We start from the raw sequence: 21,783 nt of genomic DNA on the forward strand, positions 1-21,783 counted from the left end.
ATCTTTTATTCGCCAATATCGGATTTGACAAATTAACAATTGCGCAAGCAATGATAATAAGTTCATCTAAAACAGGCAAGAATCGAGAATCGACCTTAGAATTAAAAAATGAAAAAATCCGTATTCGTTGTATAGCTCGCTCGACGTGTACTCTTGCTGCAGCAATAGAAATATTCAAAGTTGCATCCATCCTACTTAATTGTTTTTGAGGGGCATTTAGAAAGGGAGGTCTAACTAGCTTAACACCTTTTAATCTACATTCTTCACCAATCATGAAACCTTTGTCCGTCATCACTGCTTGGCCTGGTTTAAACCGGTCTAGAACCTTCTCCTCCAGAACGATTTGCTTATCAGATGTTTTACCTCCATATCCAGCACTAATAAAAGATATGGTTCCACCAGGCGTTACACCAACCAAGTATTTCGCAGTTTCACGAGATTTGTAGTGTGAATAAGTGTTGATTCTGCAATGGAGACATTTTGGTTTCATTATTGGGATTTCAGTGCAGTCCAGTACAGCGATAACATCTTCAAAATCAGGCCTAAAATAATGTGGCATGTTCTTCAAGATTTGTTCTTCAGATGGCCAATATATGAGAGGTTTAAGGGCAGCACTTATAAAAGGTAAAGTTCTTTGAAAACAAGAAGAAACCGTTTGAGCATGCATACGGAATAAAACAGATATGCAGCGGAAGGATACATTAGTTTTCAACTTTATGAAAACGATCAGTATTTCTTCTTCTACGGTAACTGAAGAACGAGGCCTATTACGATACTGCTTCAAAGCAGTTACAGCTTTTACAATTGATGCCAGCATCACTCGTGATTTCAGTCCTGTCCAGGTCAATAGATCGTCATCATTTCCAAAGGAGATCGCAGGTGTTCGCCTAACTTTCAGATACTCTAAATCGGTTGTATCTACTTGAACTTCTTTGTCCGTCATGATAGATATTGTTGTATCTGTTGGATCGTTACATCTTTCATCGGTACTGATGTCAATGGATGCAATCACCTCCTCGTGTTTCCTTTTATAACACGTTCGATTAACAACACGCTCCGCACGATGCTTCATCAGCTTTTTTTTCTTTTCTGAAGTGGGACCTACAGGCAAATTCGTGTCGGGAATGGCCGAAGACCTCAACATTAATCGATCAGTAGAACGCTTCGCGTCTGTAAATTTAAGATCAATAAATATACATATACATTTATCTGTATATAGGTAAATAAATAACGCATACGAACTTGGTGGAAAGAAATTTGAAACAGTAAAATGAAGACTGCATACACGGGAACTTTTCGATGGTTCGATCTTCAACCGGAGCCGTTGAATCCAATCCAGGTATCGTTTTCTATCTGCTTTTGCTGGGAAAGAATGAAATGATATTCCTGGTCGATATCTCTGCTTACAACCAGGAACAACACACACCGTTCGGCATGCCGGTTTCGTATCATTGTTATTCCTTATAGCACTGCAGCCGTCATCCTCAAGTATTAAATTTTTATAACAATCCGAGCAGCTTTTGAGGTCCATTCTCCACGAGATCTAATATGGTTTTCAAATGTGTTTTATTAGGGATGCGATCTACTGGTTTGTTATTATAGATCAACAATTAGGACGTGTTTTCATTCAAAAAAATCAATTTGAAAATGGATATTTGAAATATCTATGTAAAACCAGGTAATGCATTCTGATTTTTTTTTGCAAACAGCCAATGGCACAGAACCACACACGCTATAATAAAACTTAACGAAAGTTAGTTTAACAACTTTCACTTACTTTATGAAGCGAATATTGCCGAAAGTTAATAAAAAAATACATCCGAAAGTTAGTGAAAAATCACCATCGTTTGTTTACATACACTTCACTCACAGTTGAAACTTTAATAGATGGCGGTACCGTACCTTCGATGAGGCGAATTAGGCAATCCATGAGACGTTTCTGATCAGCTGATTAATTCTTGTTTACTTCTTCTGACGTTACTCCGAGGGGTGCGACGTCCAACAATATCGTTGATTCGATCCAACATCAAACGAATCGGACTAACGAAGATGTTTGTCGGACGAGTTTTTTCTGTTCGCAGGAATAGACTTGTTGACAGAACCCACCGCTGAATTGTCAAACAAACGTCGTGGTGGATTGCCTAATACAACTGTAAACGCATACATGAATGGTTATAGTCCTAGTTACTAGCCTTATCTATTTTTGTGAACAAATTTTGCCTGAAACAAACACCGTTACTCCGCCAGAACAGTGATCCTTGTTACTAAATATCACGCAATCCACATTCCAATTATTATTGCTTGTGGCACTAAAAACTGGATTCCAACCGCACTGCGCACTTACCAATCACTTTTAAATTCTTCTCATAGACTGGTTAGTTCACGTATATGGCACCCCTATCCCTTTTGTATTGAACTGACATAAGTCAACATCTCAGCGGGCACACAAATTATGGGCCCCACTGACAGTTCAAATTGTTTTGCTCGAAGCTCGATTTTCACTAGTCAGATACCGTACGGCATGACTCGATTTTTAGACATTAAATGTCTCGAAATTTTGTTGAAAAGCGAAAATATTGGATAGCTAATTGAAGGAATGCGTTGTTTTTGGCATGTCTGTGAATAACAAAAACTTTCCATAATGATGCACGAATAAATTAAACAAACTCGACTATCACAAAATTGTGTCGAAAGGAATTGATTCTGTTTATTGTGGATCGACCCTAACGCGACGTTTTAGATGTTGGCATAAAAATCATGGCGGCGTAGCAGATACCTGGGTTAGTTCGACTGGTCTGACTATGAAAGTATCATCTCTATCGCTTGAAATACATGTGTTTTGACAGCTCACAGTTTTGCGATCACTCGCACTTTGAAAATGCGGAGTCCAGGTTGGTGGGAAGTGCGCAATAGTTCCAAGAAACTTAATAAACTTAACAGCATTTCAGTGAAAATTTCGCTTGGTAAACTGTTTTTAAAATTTCGATTTATCTATTATATTTTATTATATTGTTATTAGTTGATACATATGATTCCCTTTCTATCTGTTTATTCACACCTAATTTCATGCACACAAAAAGGTATGAACTTTATGCGCCGGACTCTTTTGCCCTAGCACGAATGCGTTTTTGTTTGATCTCGAAACTGAGTCAGGTTTCAACCGAAACTGTTATCACTTAAGGCTCAAGTTACCTCAAGGCTTGGTAGTATGCGTAAGAAAAATTGTGTTCAGCTTTGCCACCAGATTATCCATTTAAACCTTTTCAAAACTCTAAAAGAAGAATATCAGTCGATTTATTAGATCATCACGATTCAATTCATGCAAAATACCTGCTGGAAAAACCATCGGCTTAGCTGGATGGTGCTTTTGAAAAAGTGGCTGTGATTTTTTATCACACTACCACACCGAGCTGGGGTACGCAACACAACTGCGCAATGAAAAAACCACAGCCACTTTTTCAAAAGCACCATTTAGCTAAGCCGATGGTTTTTCCAGCAGGTATTTTGCATGAATTGAATCGTGATTATCTAATAAATCGACTGATATTCTTCTTTTAGAGTTTTAAAAAGGTTTAAATGGATAATCCGGTGGCAAAGCTGAACACAAATTTTCCTACGCACACTACCAAGCGTTCAATTCTAACACTTGCTTAAAAAAGGTAACTTGAACCTTAATTTATTTTGATATCAATTTGAGTTATAACCTGGGCTAGCTTCGTCTCAAGCCAAAACCACCTAAACGTGGATAATCATATGATTGAAGCAAAAGATATTATCATTACAGTTAAAAACAAGAAAATTGATCAGCGACAATCGATATTTTGTCAATTTTATGCAAATGCGTATCACCGGAAGTAGTGAGCTATATTCGCGCAATGATACGCTATAAAACGCACAACTTTCGAGATTATTTATTGGCATAGAAAAGAAGACAAATCTAAGTTTCCTCTCGAATGTAGCGCATGGAAGGAGCCGAATGCGCCTGAACATTGAAAATTAAACTAAATCCAAACAAATCTAAACCAATGTACATTACCACGCATCTTGTCTACATCGCAAGTACGGCATTTGTACATACAATGGTAGAGTTCAACTCGAGCGATAACATGCGCATGATAAAGTTAACACGCAGCAAGGAAATGACTGCGAGTTGAACCTACACAACAGAAACTGCCACTCCGTGCGGTGTCCAGGCGGACACTGACTCCTACCGATATTTTCAGTCCAGTCATATATTTCAATCGTTTAGTTTCTGGATTGCGCACGAAGATTTGGATCATTTTTCCGAACGAACATGTTCGCTACCGAATATGTTCGATGGCACTCATTACCTCACTGCACCGGCAATGCGGAACGCGTTAAAAAAATTTGCGATTTCCGATCCTCTCTCTCTTCGTAATCGCATACGGTGTGATGCGGAACGAGTTGTGTGGGTCTGTATCTTTTTAACGAGAGCGTAAACCCCCGACGATGTATAAGGAAACACATTCATGTACGCTCATGGCGGTGAGCGAGTTTTCCACACCTTGTCCAAGGCTAATCATTCACCAATTAAAGTGTCCTAGAATATTCAGTTTTTAAATTTAGACAATAACAGAAAAAAGTAAATAAATACACCCGAAAATACTAGATCATTATGAAATAAATAATGTAAGGAAAAAAGCAAACAATAAAGTGATTTCAGTGTTAGTTTTAGACAAATTACTAGTATAGTTAAAATTAGTCTTAAGGATTTTTGTAACGCGCTATGTAAAAAAAGAAACTGGCGTAAAAAGCTTTTGCAAATGCCGTGTCAAATAAACGTATGAAAAAAAAACCGACAGTTACAGAAATTTAATGCTTGCCTTGACTTTGTCGATCTGCTAAGAGTTCGATTCACTGATCGCTAATAGACCGGACAACTTGCCGGCCTCGTTGAGACACGGACCGAGCAGTCGTGGAATTTGTTTGATCAATGATTCGAATACCAGGAAGGCATCGTACTTTGTAGCTGTTCTTGTTCTAGCTTCTTAAAAGATTCCGCATTCACGTATGGGACACCATTGGCTTTTGCTTCGTCGCAGTGCTGCTGATCACCAAGAACACAAACCTGCATCTTCTTGCAAGGAATGTACTTTGGCCTAGAAAGAAACAAAATCCTCTATTAATTATTAGATACTTTGGAAAATCTGACCCTGAAAAAATACTGCACAAAAATTTAAAAAATACTCACGTAATTTTACTATAGCTATCCGCACTCTACGACGACTGCACGAGAAACCGAGTGTTGACTTGACCGTCTCGATTCACAACTAATTTCTGCCTCTGCAGCAGGCCAACCTTCCAGATTTGTCTGGATTCTTCCAGATTTTTAAGCGTCGTCCAGACATACAGATTTATGTTTATCTGATCCAGATTTCAGAAAATTTGTCCAGATTTATCCAGACAATTTGAAAAATAACAAAATGAGATACAAGAATGCATCGTTGATTTTTAAATCACCTTTTCGAGCTACGATTTTGAAAACAAAACTTTCTAGAATAGCTGGAAACATAAAATGGCAAAGTTTTTGTTCGCTAAAAGCGAATAGATTTTGATGAGTTTGCATCAGCTGGAAATTTCAACAATCCAAGATGCTGAAAGTTCATAGCCTCAAATTCAATCCTCAAGCTTTTTCAAAAAAATTAGGCAATCCAGACAATTCCAGACTTTTTCGAAAATTATTACAGACTTCTTGGAAAAAACTTGGCATCCCTGCTCTGCAGTTTGAGGACTGATGTTTTGACAGTGTTGAATGAATTATTGACCATTGTATGAAATGCCTTAACCTCACAAATTTGACAGGTGCTGGTCCTTTTGTTTGCAGTTTGTACTTAACAAATTTGAATTCCATTGAAATAAGCTTAGTGCTAATAATTAATTACCAAGAAATTTAACCGCAAAACTACTTCCCGATTCAGAGAACACTAGAAGTAATTGAAAAACAAATAATTAGTTCACTTATTAGATCTTTCATGTACATTTTCGCACAGTAGGGAATAGTACAATTTAATTGTAAGGCGCTCTGGAGAACATTTATACTTCTAAAAATATGATTCCCAATATATTTTAAATGCTTCATTTTGAGAATACGAATAATCTCTAAATTCAAAATGTAATCAACAGGACCACCACCTGTCACATTTAATGCATGACGTCACTGTGCAGTGACCAATTGTGGTATCGCGGTTGCCAGATCGATTTATGCAATAGCATGCGGTAAAAATCTAAGTCTGCAAACTTCTGCAAGATAATTGAGGGAGGAAAGAAGTGCGACGATTTTTTTAATAATCCAAACTGTTAATTATATTGAAAAGCCAGAAGAGTTGGGTTTTACCAAATTATACGGAAGCCATCTGACGTACGTCCTTCAGACGCTGCAGTCAAATATATTCGGATGGGAGAAAAATTGCGCGTTAATGTATGTGAGAATACTGCCATACCCCAGGTAATAGACGTTTACACTGATTTTTACATAAATTTTGTAGCCCAAATGTCCATCAGCTGTGGTCATATTGTAGACAGCATAGCCGGGTAAACATATCTGGGTTTTAAGTATATTCAAAGGCAATTTTGAATCGCAGAATAGTGGGCTTATTTATGAATACTTGGTACGCTGGACTGTAACCATTCGAAATGAAAACATTACTGTAGAACTTGGGCAGAATAGTATTTAGTAAAACAAAAATAATTAAGTGTTAGTATTTTATGTGTGGCTTCAATAATAATATTAACTTGCGTAAAATGCGTTGTTTTCGTAGGTTGATACACGGAGCACGTTGTTATAGTAATCATATCTCATCTAACTAACCTAGAACTAGAATCAGTAGCGACTGGTTTAAATAGCACGTTCCCCATGTTGATCGGAGATTTGTGCTTAAAAGACAGTTATCAAAATTCACGTTGAGAGGAAGTTCCAAACCAATATTCACCAAACACATCTAGTGCTCGTGAACAAAAGGAGTATCGTCAACTCTTTCGTGACTGCTGTGAATTGCGCTGAACCAACAATAGTTTCTCCGGAATTTCCCCACTGTCAGCCACTGTTTCGTGGCTTATAGCACTTTATTCTTGATACTATTCCATGTAATTTATTTTACATTGTTACAAAAAAAGCATAATAAACTGAATACAATGTCTTGTTTCGACGATTGAAATATTTCGCCATGATATTAACTAACTAATACATTTCCGAAAGAAGAATATTTGTTTACTTTGCACGATAGGTAGGCATCTGACTGTTCGATAGGTAGATTTGGGTTCACTCTGTGCGAGCCTTTATAACATAAACAAGGCCTTTGGCAACAAGTAGCCGCTAGCCGGCGCTACTATCGGCCAATAGGTTTCCAGTAATCGATATATGAACTTTGCGTGCACCTATGGGTAAAGTAAAGTTCAATCGGAAATTCTGGTTGGTTCTAATTCGTATTCGTAATTCGTATTCCGGCTGATTTCCCGAAAAAGCTTAAGGGGTCATGCATAAATGACGTAGCATTTTAGGGGGTAGGGGGGGTACACCAAATTTGTGATGAAGTGTGACGAGGGGGAGGGTAGGGTCAGAAGTTGTGCGACGTAGCATTAAGTTTTAATTTTTTGGCGGGCATCAAAACCCATTAATTAGAGAAAAAAATTTAATGTTCCTCCATTCCTAAGTTGATTTTCACGCGGTTTTTTCATTTTGTAAATTTTACTGTTCGCGGAATGGCAGGCTCGCAAAGAAAATGATAGATTTTTCATGCGGATTTAAATTTCCACATTAGTTAGCTAATATTGCTAACTAGTAGACTTATTTTAATAGCTGAATTGAATTTTCTTTCGGATTCAATCAAAGAAAATTTAGTAATTTAGTTGAGCTTATGCTTCCTAAAATCGTTGGCAGCTGCAGGATTGTGAACTTTTCTTCGTGCTTTATGACATGTAAAATTCTAAACAAAACTATCCACACTATATATGTCATGAAATGGGCTTCTTTTGTAGGCAATTTGCTGTTACAATGAAAATGTCGATAAAAGTCGTCAAACATTTTGTAAGGACATATATTTAAAAGAATTGAAAAACATATGAAATTTTTTCATCTCCCGGTCGCGTTGCGTGGGGGGGGGGGGGGTTAGAGATATGCTACGTCATTTACAAGGGGGAGGTTAGAATTTTGTGACCAAATGCTACGAGGGGGGAGGGAGGGGTCGAAAATCGCCAGAAAAAAGCTACGTCATTTGTGTACGGCCCCTAACTGTGTAGTATTCCGGCGCCAATAACATAACTAATTCTAATTACAATCAGTTGTATCGCTGGAGCTGAAATACTAACTACAACTACATCTACTTCAAGAAATAAACATTAAGTGCGTACCCTGGAGCAAATTGGTACACACGAATTTGTGGCAAGTTAATACAGATATATATTAACTGAATTCAACATTTTGTCGTCGATACGGTAATTCCAAAGATGGAATCAAATAATGAGTTATTGCTCAAAAATTATAAATTTGATTCCAATTTATCAGTATGGCAAATGACATAACACGGAATCTTGCTTTCAAACAACGGTCCTGCGGGGTAGTGCCAAATTCCTAGCGTCAGCGATAAGAATTTTTTCATAGTTCGAACACAAAGAACAGACGTCCATCTTCAGAATTCAACTTGTGTAAAATCTCTAACGGTCTCGAAGGTAGTTGGGACATCCAAACCAGGTGCGCTACTGTCTTCATGTTTTTGTGGCTGAGTTCGACAGAATTGACAGCGGTTATTTCTCTACCCAGTCAAACTAGTCCGGAACCGGTTCAGACTTCTAGCATGAATTCCAGCTCAAATGCATCAACCGATAGAGTCGGAATCGGTTGTTTTCTTTGAGCAAGATTCCATACTGAATCCGTTTAGGATTTCGAACCGGTTCCGGAATGGATTTGACGGATAGTTGGGATAGGTTGGTGTGGCGGCGCTAGTGTTTATCGTATATTAATTCAGATGTTTACACACGTTTTTTAAATATTTTTGTTCGATCATGGATGTCTGTTCTCTGTGGTTCGAAGTAGCGTACTGTGTCTCCAACTTTTAACTCAAACAATTTGAAATTCTATTAGATCTTCGCCTGTCAAATGCATTAGCATCGATGCGATGAGCTGAAGCGACAATAATGTAATGTAATGTTCAGATGTGCTCTTTTGAATATCATCGATGTATTTCCCAAATCAGTCTTCGAATTGTTATATTTGTTTGTCTGTGCTTAGAACGAGCCAAAGCATCATCAGGTGTTTGCCATGGCCTGACACGGGTCTTAATCATAGGTAGGTTAAACAGTGGAACGTTCGAAAAATTTTGAACGTGACATTCGCTGCTTACTAAATTGGTCGTCAAATCCACATCCATGTATCCACAGTTTGCATAAAATTGTCGGAGTAAGTCAAAAACTATTGCAACGAATTAACAAAAGTGGCTATCCTAGAATTATAGGATATTTCCACATTGTTCGATGCGGAATACTTCTAGTTTAAATTTATAATAAACGTCGTAAATTATAATGTTAATTAACATTTCGTGTTACTGTTTCTAAGAACAATATTAGAAATGTTAAAATGTATTAAACATATCATTTTTATAAGTTAAGTACAACCACCCAACCCCGTCTACTCCCGCCCTCCCCTTATTTACAGACTAAGTGAATTGAATTCCAAGTGCATTCACGTTCATGCATTTCACTATACTGCCTATGATCGCAAGTCAGTCCCATGAAGATAGGAAATCCCATAGAAAACGGGGCAAATAAGCGATCTTTGGTAGTATACAGTCGTGATTCGCTGGTTGGGCCACAGCCTTGTCCAACTAACGAATTTGATTCGCTAGTTGGACCGACTGACAAATGTCAAAAACGCTCCAAAGGAGATGTTGGCAGTGTAAATGCATCTGTTCTTATCTCTAAATATTGTCAGATTGATTGTCAAAGTAAATTTGGCACGAGATTTTGACGTTCAGATGCTTTTTAGTTGGACAATGGTCCAACTAGCGGAGGTCCAACAAAAAGCGGTCCAGTTAAAAAGTGTCCAACCAGCGAATCACGACTGTAGACCACAACACAATATTATCCCTCGAAAATATGATGAACCACCGGATGAAATGAGATGGTGATGATATAACAGGTGTGATCTGTGTCCTGCCATGCGTACCTATTAGCAATTAAATCCAGCGTTTTTGAACTAAGCGCTGCAGAGTGTGTGATAAACCATTATCGTTGTGATCTTCTTTTTACTACTGGTCCTGAATTAAAAACTTTGCGCGAGAAAAATACACGCATTTTCTTTCTTCTCGAATCTTAGTTTCCACAGTCCCCACAATCATCACCATTTGTTCGCAGCGATTTTCGATTTTCGTTGGACACTATCATTAGCTTTCGTATTGGCCTCCACATATAAAAATTTTCGGGCTTTTACAAGCTTCAAAGCCAATGAAATTCCGCTTCTTGCTAGCATCCCATCAATCGGATCCTGGGACACATCATGCCCAGCTTGACATAATGCTACATCTTCCAGTTCAATCCAAGCTGCTTATATGCACTCATTTTTACTTCCACGCAGAAAACATACAGCATAATCAAAACTGTGGGTAATTGAATACAAACAAATACTGTTCATTGTATCAAACGACAAAATAATTGGTGTGAATCGAGGTTTGAAAGTATATTTTCATTAAAGTTACAATAAACTTTTAATTTCAATAATTGTTTTAATTTCTGTAAACTTTAAAAAAAATGTTATTGAATTCAATCAAATAATTTATTGTCTCACAACCGATAGTTTTATTTATTGAGCTCAATCCATAATTTTATTTAAAATAAAAATCTTTCACGAGTCGAATCAAAATTCACGCAGAACACTTCTGCATAACATTTATCGCGAGATCCTATTTTTTACATTTTCCTTTGTTGTGCCTCCTTTCTGCGAATAGCAACGTTGGCGTCGGTTGGAAGAAGTTACCAAATATAGACACTCACTGTAAACCGAAACGATAAGTTTCCATTTCCCAACCTGTTTACCAACCGCCGGTGCGGTGTCGTGTTATGATGACGGTTAGTAAATTGCTTATACCCACGCCCGGTGCTGATAGTCTAACATGACGTTTGACGTAAAATTGCCCTTTTTAATGTTATAATTGCAATATCTCGCAAAACGTTTTGAGATCCACTGCAAAATTTTTACACAATATTTCTAACATGATTTTTATTATTTGAAGAAAAAATAAGCAAAAAATTTGATCCAACTTTTAAAAAAATTCTTAATCTTTCCGGCAAGCTCATGCGAAAATGCAACATTTTATATTTAATATTTTTTCCATGCATCAAATACTTTACGAGCTATCAGCGATTGAAAAATGTTCAATTTTTCTAACTTCAAAAGTTGAAAGCTCATACCTTGAAGTAAATATTATATTCAGCCATAACAAAAATACCTGTCAAATGTTTTTAGCTGAAGAATGCAAGAAAAAAATTTGGCATGAACTAAAATTTTATTTGTAATTCTGACGTCGATTGGACCATACGGTGCATAAAAGTTATCATCGATGTCTAAACTATTTTTCGTCAATAAAACGAAATGATTCGTTCTTTTATCAATTGTTTTATATAGTATAAATATTTTTGGAAAGGGTAAATTTATTTTTCGTACATAAAAGAAAAAATGGTATTTCCGTATTACATCGGATCTTTTTGGATCTATGTTTGACAACATCGATTTTATTTCAAAGAGCGCACCCCTATTGTGTACTAGAAAAAAATGTTATATTTGCGAAACTTATCCAAATATATTTCGATAACAAGCAACTAAAAACTAAAATTAAAACAACTCCTATATTTTACCAAAGTTGGTTATTTGAAACTAATTCGTAGCAGAATTAAAAATATTTTTTCTCAGTGTATTCTCTTATTTGACAGTTTGCGCTCGAACAGGCAGTCGAAATCTAGTACGTATTCTAACAAGCTCGAACGCTTGGTCGAATGCGATACGTAAAGCGAACCCTACACGAGACAGAAATATTATCAATAAATATATTGACAAGACTGCTTCAATCCATCAATCCCATTTAAATTCTAAAGCGGACCCTACACGAGCAGAAATATTGACAATAAATCATTTATTGATCAATATATTGATGGTGTAAGGTCATCTTAAAAATATTGATCCTGTAGAATTTAAATGGGATTGATGGATTGAAGCAGTCTTGTCAATAAATTTATTGACAATATTTCTGTCTCGTGTAGGGTCCGCTTAAAGCGGGCCCTACACGTGTAGAAATATTGTCAATAAATTGAATATTGATCAATATATTGATCGTGTAAGGGTAGCTTTAAAATATTGATCATGTAGAAATCAAATGGGATTGACGTATTGAAGCAGTCTTGACAATATTCTTGTCCCGTGTAGGGTCCGCTTAAAGAATCAATATTTTCAAGATGACCTTACACCATCAATATATTGATCAATAAATGATTTATTGTCAATATTTCTGCTCGTGTAGGGTCCGCTTAATGCCGCAATTTAGTCGAAACGACCTCAAAACGTTTCGAATCGAGTCACTCGAAAGCGGGCCCTACACGAGCAGAAATATTGACAATAAATCATATATTGATCAATATATTGATGGTGTAAGTTCATCTTGAAAATATTGATTCTGTGAAGTTTAATGGGATTGATTGATTGAAGCAGTCTTATCAATATATTTATTGACAATATTTCTGTCTCGTGTAGGGTCCGCTGAATCGAGACGCGGAATGCCACCCCAGTTTTTAAGCGGACCCTACACGGGACAAGAATATTGTCAAGACTGCTTCAATACGTCAATCCCATTTGATTTCTACATGATCAATATTTTCAAAATACCCTTACACGATCAATATATTGATCAATAATCGATTTATTGACAATATTTCTGCACGCGTAGGGTCCGCTTTAGTGCCACAAGCAATATTTTAATTTATCTGTGTGTATATATAAGAGTGTAACCACGCCCGGCACCTATTGGAGGGATTGTTTCGGAAGAAACAGTGAATGTCGACTGAAGGTTACAAGTGTCATGCAAAAGAAGGAAAATTTTCATTTTTAATTAAAAATTGTGTTGCTGAAAGTGTGTGGTATTATGTTCCCCGTTTGTTAACTGTACGAATGCTAAATCGAACTAAGTGAAGGTATTTTATAAAACAAACTATTAGATATCTACAACATTTTTTTTTTTATGAACGCGATAATAGAAGTATTACAAAATGGAGAACACTTCCTATGGAATAAATGTGGCTAATCGATATGAACTTTTCTCTATCGATGATGAAGGGGATGAATTGTTTGTCACAATAACTCAGAACAAACAGAAAATCCAGAGGAAACAACCTTCAGTTGCAGAAAATGCTATAAAACCTGTGTCGAAAAATGCTAGAAACGCGGAAAAGGAAAATAAAACGACACAAAAAATAAATAACGAGAATAACTATCTTGAGAAATCGGATGGAAAAAAGTCGGCAGGGGTTTATAATTTATATAATCAACGTGGTGAGAAACCTACAATCAAGGAAACTCAGAAGGATAATATCCGTACACGTGACGACGGAAACAAGTACAACTATACTGGGAAACATTCTGAAAGAAAAGTCAAAATTAACATGGTAGTGTCAGAACAGCATGAGGACAAGAATAGAAAATCTCGCGAGACTCACAATGACGAAAATGTTCAACGCAAGTCTCAGAACGGTAATAAGCGTTTAGAAATTCGCGGAAAACGGGAGTTTGACCGACAATCAGGATCCAATAAGACAGGTATAAAACCAGTAGAAAAGCGCGATGGAACAGGATCGCATAATTGGGGCAGTGTGAAGGTAGATGCAAAAGAGTTTAACAATTATCAAGATGGTTATATGCCACAAGATTCTGAGGATGGTAAGGGGACCGTTTCCGAACAGGACAAGGATGAGCATTCCGATGTACCAGATAGTAAATTGCCCATTGAAGATATTCTGAAAGAAATGACTCTAGACGAGTGGAAAGCTCAAGTTGCTGCTATTAGATCCAAACCGCAATATAATCTCAGAAAAGCTGGTGAAGGCGAGAATGCAGCGCAGTGGGAGAAAATGGTGGCTTTGAATAAAAAGAAGGCAGAAATCGAAGCTGACGAAGAAAATGAAATCCAGAAAGTTGGCAAATCTAAGCAAGTTCTTGAAATTGAAGTTCACTTTAATGATGGGCGGCGTGGTGGATTGATTGGTCGCTCTAGAGGGCGTGGCGGAAAGGGTATCAGAAGCACTGGAAAACGTGAAAACGAAAGGAAAGATGCTGTAGACGCACGTGAAGGAGACATGGAAAAACGTGAGCGACGCAGTCGTTTACCCCAATCAAATGATGCAAATTTTGGTAACCACAAACATTTAAAACAAAGTTCCCGTTTCAAAAACACCGCTCCCAAAGTAGACGATGAACACGATTTTCCATCACTAGGTTAGTAATTAATAACTAACGTTTTTACGAACCATGTTTCGTAAGCAGTTGCTTTATTTCTCATTAGTTTTATATTGGAATATTGCAAACATACCAATAAAGTAAAACAAATATTTCGTTTCAATTTAATGCATATCAAAGCCTTTATTTACGGCGTTTTCGTTATTTCCTGGTGCTACACCGGTGTAGTGCAAAAAAGAGACAGACTGATTACGCCTAAACAGACTAGAACAACAAAGAGACGCCATTTTCCGTTTGGAATTCCAATTTTACTGTCAATGTCATTCCAAACGAACAAGAGAATTGTCAATCGTAAATGGGCCCTATTCTCACAGTCACGTCACCTAGTGACTAGAAGGAATTTTCCTTCTAGTCACTAAGTGACGTGACTGTGATAATAGGGCCCAATGTTTAGCATTATGTGGCATTGTTTTTAAGGAAGTATTGTTATGCAATCTAGAGTTCAGTGCTAGCGGCAGATCACTCTAGGAATGTATAACAAATTTGCATCAACTTAGAAAAAATCGAAGACTCCATATCAAGAAGACTGGCAACTCTGTCCAGAATCCGGAGACAGTAACAGCAACGCCACTTGCGGGTAAAGGTGGTACTTTCCATAGTGATGCACACACACATATACATTTTTACATAAAGCTTCCTCCCTTCTTCCAATAGAGGCGCTGTAACCTCTGTCGCCTCTCGTTTGTATGGGGGAAGGAAAGAGATATCAGTCTTCTTGATATGGAGTCTTCGAAAAAATGCTAATTTCCATTTTTGCATTTACTTTGCACTCCCTCGCAGAAAATATTACTTAAGGCAGTACCGGAGCGAAAAAAATCGGATGGCGACCTTGTGCTGGTTAAACTCATTTTTCACAAAAAACTATAGCCAATTTGTTTTCCAGAATGACTCATTCCCTAAGTTAGTATATTGCGCAATTTTTGAGATCTTTTCCGCATAGATTGGTTCAATATAAGTCCCGGCGTGTTGTCGCGAAATTTGAACATCAATAGTCAAAATCCAAAATTCTGATTTTGTATGGCAAAACAGGACAGCGCTGTGTTCCGATCGCCCTAGCTAGTAAACGGCAGCTCAGATCCACACCAAAATGCTTCATTCCCTAATTGAAACATTGGGGAATCCGATAGAGTGAATATCACATCGATATATTGTTCCGAATTCAAGATTTGTTGTCGCGAAATTTTGTAATCAAAAGTAAAAATCTCAGCGGACATTGGCAACCATTATTTCAACAGATTTTGTTGCGAGCACCATGCGTGAATTGGGATAAATTGGTCAAAGAAGTAATCAACCAGAACAAGCCATGCTTTTATCGCTTATTTTAATCATAACAATGCACGTGTATTTTTGATTGTATGCAACTAGTAGATGGGATATGTGGCATCCATTACTGACTTGAGAAGCATTGATAAATAAAGAAACAGAAAACATTTTGGTTTGGCCAATTGTACAGAATTAATTTTGGTGTGCATATTATGTCAGATTTCATGCGTGCTACATTGCAGAGTAACATTGCGCAGTTCTTTGTGTCGCATTGTTATGTAGTTGCTGTGCATATGACTAACTTTAGGAGTAATTTCTCGGCATGAATGATAAATAAGAAGTCATTTAGGATTTTATCTGCTTTTATTTTTACCATTTTTTTGTTAACCATTTTTGTTAACGACCTATTGAGTTAATTTGTCAACAGTTTTTTCGGCATTTAATTAGCAAGGGACTGGAAGGTGAAGTATATTTTTCAATATTTAGAGCCATAGTACTCAAGGGAGAGCAAGGTGTTGAAAGGAGAAAGTTTAGAAAAGCGTGGAAGGATCATATATGCAAGCTTAGAGCTCACCGGCGACTTAACCCTTTGTCTGCTGCCGTAGTGGTCAGGGTCTTTTGGCATTAGAAATGCGAATCACCTGAGTCTACGGCATGTCCGAACAAGCGTAAAGTAACTTGTTACTTCATGCTGTCGGAACCGACAAAAAGTTAAGTCACGGTAAACTTCCACACTAAGCATTTGCGACGTTGAAACTCATTGAATGAGCCAGTTTTGTTTGTTCCCTCACCAATTGCCTGCCTGAGTGATTTTATTTTATCGACTATTGTGACTGTCTCAGCGTGTGTGACAATATGGTCACATGTGTTGCTGATTTGCACGGTGTCGGCAGCTTTCACCCAACGCTGCAACGATGAATCCCCATCACGGTAAGTTCTATTTTTACCATTTTTTTGTTAACCATTTTTGTTAACGACCTATTGAGTTAATTTGTCAACAGTTTTTTCGGCATTTAATTAGCAAGGGACTGGAAGGTGAAGTATATTTTTCAATATTTAGAGCCATAGTACTCAAGGGAGAGCAAGGTGTTGAAAGGAGAAAGTTTAGAAAAGCGTGGAAGGATCATATATGCAAGCTTAGAGCTCACCGGCGACTTAACCCTTTGTCTGCTGCCGTAGTGGTCAGGGTCTTTTGGCATTAGAAATGCGAATCACCTGAGTCTACGGCATGTCCGAACAAGCGTAAAGTAACTTGTTACTTCATGCTGTCGGAACCGACAAAAAGTTAAGTCACGGTAAACTTCCACACTAAGCATTTGCGACGTTGAAACTCATTGAATGAGCCAGTTTTGTTTGTTCCCTCACCAATTGCCTGCCTGAGTGATTTTATTTTATCGACTATTGTGACTGTCTCAGCGTGTGTGACAATATGGTCACATGTGTTGCTGATTTGCACGGTGTCGGCAGCTTTCACCCAACGCTGCAACGATGAATCCCCATCACGGTAAGTTCTATTTTTACCATTTTTTTGTTAACCATTTTTGTTAACGACCTATTGAGTTAATTTGTCAACAGTTTTTTCGGCATTTAATTAGCAAGGGACTGGAAGGTGAAGTATATTTTTCAATATTTAGAGCCATAGTACTCAAGGGAGAGCAAGGTGTTGAAAGGAGAAAGTTTAGAAAAGCGTGGAAGGATCATATATGCAAGCTTAGAGCTCACCGGCGACTTAACCCTTTGTCTGCTGCCGTAGTGGTCAGGGTCTTTTGGCATTAGAAATGCGAATCACCTGAGTCTACGGCATGTCCGAACAAGCGTAAAGTAACTTGTTACTTCATGCTGTCGGAACCGACAAAAAGTTAAGTCACGGTAAACTTCCACACTAAGCATTTGCGACGTTGAAACTCATTGAATGAGCCAGTTTTGTTTGTTCCCTCACCAATTGCCTGCCTGAGTGATTTTATTTTATCGACTATTGTGACTGTCTCAGCGTGTGTGACAATATGGTCACATGTGTTGCTGATTTGCACGGTGTCGGCAGCTTTCACCCAACGCTGCAACGATGAATCCCCATCACGGTAAGTTCTATTTTTACCATTTTTTTGTTAACCATTTTTGTTAACGACCTATTGAGTTAATTTGTCAACAGTTTTTTCGGCATTTAATTAGCAAGGGACTGGAAGGTGAAGTATATTTTTCAATATTTAGAGCCATAGTACTCAAGGGAGAGCAAGGTGTTGAAAGGAGAAAGTTTAGAAAAGCGTGGAAGGATCATATATGCAAGCTTAGAGCTCACCGGCGACTTAACCCTTTGTCTGCTGCCGTAGTGGTCAGGGTCTTTTGGCATTAGAAATGCGAATCACCTGAGTCTACGGCATGTCCGAACAAGCGTAAAGTAACTTGTTACTTCATGCTGTCGGAACCGACAAAAAGTTAAGTCACGGTAAACTTCCACACTAAGCATTTGCGACGTTGAAACTCATTGAATGAGCCAGTTTTGTTTGTTCCCTCACCAATTGCCTGCCTGAGTGATTTTATTTTATCGACTATTGTGACTGTCTCAGCGTGTGTGACAATATGGTCACATGTGTTGCTGATTTGCACGGTGTCGGCAGCTTTCACCCAACGCTGCAACGATGAATCCCCATCACGGTAAGTTCTATTTTTACCATTTTTTTGTTAACCATTTTTGTTAACGACCTATTGAGTTAATTTGTCAACAGTTTTTTCGGCATTTAATTAGCAAGGGACTGGAAGGTGAAGTATATTTTTCAATATTTAGAGCCATAGTACTCAAGGGAGAGCAAGGTGTTGAAAGGAGAAAGTTTAGAAAAGCGTGGAAGGATCATATATGCAAGCTTAGAGCTCACCGGCGACTTAACCCTTTGTCTGCTGCCGTAGTGGTCAGGGTCTTTTGGCATTAGAAATGCGAATCACCTGAGTCTACGGCATGTCCGAACAAGCGTAAAGTAACTTGTTACTTCATGCTGTCGGAACCGACAAAAAGTTAAGTCACGGTAAACTTCCACACTAAGCATTTGCGACGTTGAAACTCATTGAATGAGCCAGTTTTGTTTGTTCCCTCACCAATTGCCTGCCTGAGTGATTTTATTTTATCGACTATTGTGACTGTCTCAGCGTGTGTGACAATATGGTCACATGTGTTGCTGATTTGCACGGTGTCGGCAGCTTTCACCCAACGCTGCAACGATGAATCCCCATCACGGTAAGTTCTATTTTTACCATGTTTTTGTTAACCATTTTTGTTAACGACCTATTGAGTTAATTTGTCAACAGTTTTTTCGGCATTTAATTAGCAAGGGACTGGAAGGTGAAGTATATTTTTCAATATTTAGAGCCATAGTACTCAAGGGAGAGCAAGGTGTTGAAAGGAGAAAGTTTAGAAAAGCGTGGAAGGATCATATATGCAAGCTTAGAGCTCACCGGCGACTTAACCCTTTGTCTGCTGCCGTAGTGGTCAGGGTCTTTTGGCATTAGAAATGCGAATCACCTGAGTCTACGGCATGTCCGAACAAGCGTAAAGTAACTTGTTACTTCATGCTGTCGGAACCGACAAAAAGTTAAGTCACGGTAAACTTCCACACTAAGCATTTGCGACGTTGAAACTCATTGAATGAGCCAGTTTTGTTTGTTCCCTCACCAATTGCCTGCCTGAGTGATTTTATTTTATCGACTATTGTGACTGTCTCAGCGTGTGTGACAATATGGTCACATGTGTTGCTGATTTGCACGGTGTCGGCAGCTTTCACCCAACGCTGCAACGATGAATCCCCATCACGGTAAGTTCTATTTTTACCATGTTTTTGTTAACCATTTTTGTTAACGACCTATTGAGTTAATTTGTCAACAGTTTTTTCGGCATTTAATTAGCAAGGGACTGGAAGGTGAAGTATATTTTTCAATATTTAGAGCCATAGTACTCAAGGGAGAGCAAGGTGTTGAAAGGAGAAAGTTTAGAAAAGCGTGGAAGGATCATATATGCAAGCTTAGAGCTCACCGGCGACTTAACCCTTTGTCTGCTGCCGTAGTGGTCAGGGTCTTTTGGCATTAGAAATGCGAATCACCTGAGTCTACGGCATGTCCGAACAAGCGTAAAGTAACTTGTTACTTCATGCTGTCGGAACCGACAAAAAGTTAAGTCACGGTAAACTTCCACACTAAGCATTTGCGACGTTGAAACTCATTGAATGAGCCAGTTTTGTTTGTTCCCTCACCAATTGCCTGCCTGAGTGATTTTATTTTATCGACTATTGTGACTGTCTCAGCGTGTGTGACAATATGGTCACATGTGTTGCTGATTTGCACGGTGTCGGCAGCTTTCACCCAACGCTGCAACGATGAATCCCCATCACGGTAAGTTCTATTTTTACCATTTTTTTGTTAACCATTTTTGTTAACGACCTATTGAGTTAATTTGTCAACAGTTTTTTCGGCATTTAATTAGCAAGGGACTGGAAGGTGAAGTATATTTTTCAATATTTAGAGCCATAGTACTCAAGGGAGAGCAAGGTGTTGAAAGGAGAAAGTTTAGAAAAGCGTGGAAGGATCATATATGCAAGCTTAGAGCTCACCGGCGACTTAACCCTTTGTCTGCTGCCGTAGTGGTCAGGGTCTTTTGGCATTAGAAATGCGAATCACCTGAGTCTACGGCATGTCCGAACAAGCGTAAAGTAACTTGTTACTTCATGCTGTCGGAACCGACACCACTACGGCAGCAGACAAAGGGTTAAGTCGCCGGTGAGCTCTAAGCTTGCATATATGATCCTTCCACGCTTTTCTAAACTTTCTCCTTTCAACACCTTGCTCTCCCTTGAGTACTATGGCTCTAAATATTGAAAAATATACTTCACCTTCCAGTCCCTTGCTAATTAAATGCCGAAAAAACTGTTGACAGATTTTATCTGCGTTTACATAGAATAGTTTTATGAGTAAGCAAGATTGTTATTGTACTTTATGTTGTACATATCAGTAGATATTAAATGATAGCTGTCATTGCTAAAGACATTCATTCAAGAACTATTTCAAAAATTCGAAAGTGATTATGATGAATTCGTTATGCTAATACTGCAGAGTGAAATAAGTAAAAATAAAAAGCAGGAACAAAACAAAACTATTTATAATATTATATATCTATTATCACTAGCACATACATTGTATTAGATTTTGGCCACTTCCGTAGAGCATTTTGAAATGACGAAGTAGCTAGGGAATAATTAGCTGAAGTAGCTAATGTTGAATATTGTTCGCATACGAAGAAGAATCTAGCGCCTTCTAGCTGTCATCGTCACCAAAATTCGCCAATCATCGACATTTCATCGACATCTTTACCAATGCCCAAAATTTGACCAGAGAGAAGAGTTTCCGGGACAACTTGTTTCCGACTGAGCCACTATAAAATGAGCAATAACAGCATTGGGCAACCTTCTTACCCGACTGTTGAGTGAAACGTCAGTGTCATCCGATGTCATAGAGAGCATTTTTCACAAAGTTTATATTAGAAGTTATAAGTTATTTTATTCTGAAGTTATATGAAGAATATGTAGTTAAGTGAAGAAAAGCTGAAATAAGAAAATTTAGTTTAACTTACCTGCTGTTTGAGCCGCCGTTCCTGCCGAAAGTCCGTCACACCTGTACCAACATCACTTACCTGCATCTGCCGTACCTGAAAAGGGAAAAAGGATTAACTCACCTGTAAGTCCAACTCCGCTGCTTTCGCTGATCGCCGTCATCTGGTCCTTCGAGCCGGATAAGTGTCGAAACTCCACTTGTCCGCAACCGCCATCCCATTGTGGCGAATCGAATCGCCATCTTACGTCCGCCATCCTGTGGATTCACTCGGCTGGGAATCGGCCGCCATCTTGTATTCAACTCTACCAGGAGGAATTTATTCGTACAAGGCACATTTATTGCCTCAAAAAGGTAATTAGTATTCTATTAAGTTTTACCCGTCTCGTTTGAGCTACGCGGTCTTCCGTTTGCAGTTCCCGTTCAAA

General features: G+C 38.2%; 1 protein-coding gene across 1 annotated transcript; it reads left to right on the forward strand.

The window, feature by feature from the left end:
- Positions 1-13,028: 13,028 nt before the first annotated feature.
- LOC131683073 (SERPINE1 mRNA-binding protein 1-like) lies at positions 13,029-14,598 on the forward strand. Its single transcript, XM_058964897.1, has 2 exons — positions 13,029-13,188; positions 13,252-14,598. Exon 2 carries the CDS (start codon positions 13,264-13,266, stop codon positions 14,488-14,490), a length of 1,227 nt encoding a protein of 408 aa, XP_058820880.1. The 5' UTR covers positions 13,029-13,188; positions 13,252-13,263; the 3' UTR covers positions 14,491-14,598.
- The last annotated feature ends 7,185 nt before the right edge of the window (positions 14,599-21,783 follow it).

Source organism: Topomyia yanbarensis, chromosome 2 (assembly GCF_030247195.1).
Source record: "Topomyia yanbarensis strain Yona2022 chromosome 2, ASM3024719v1, whole genome shotgun sequence".
Classification (NCBI taxonomy): domain Eukaryota; kingdom Metazoa; phylum Arthropoda; class Insecta; order Diptera; family Culicidae; genus Topomyia; species Topomyia yanbarensis.

Coding starts and splice junctions, on each gene's coding strand:
- LOC131683073 (XM_058964897.1), top strand. CDS start 13,264: ATGGAGAACACTTCCTATGGAATAAATGTGGCTAATCGATATGAACTT.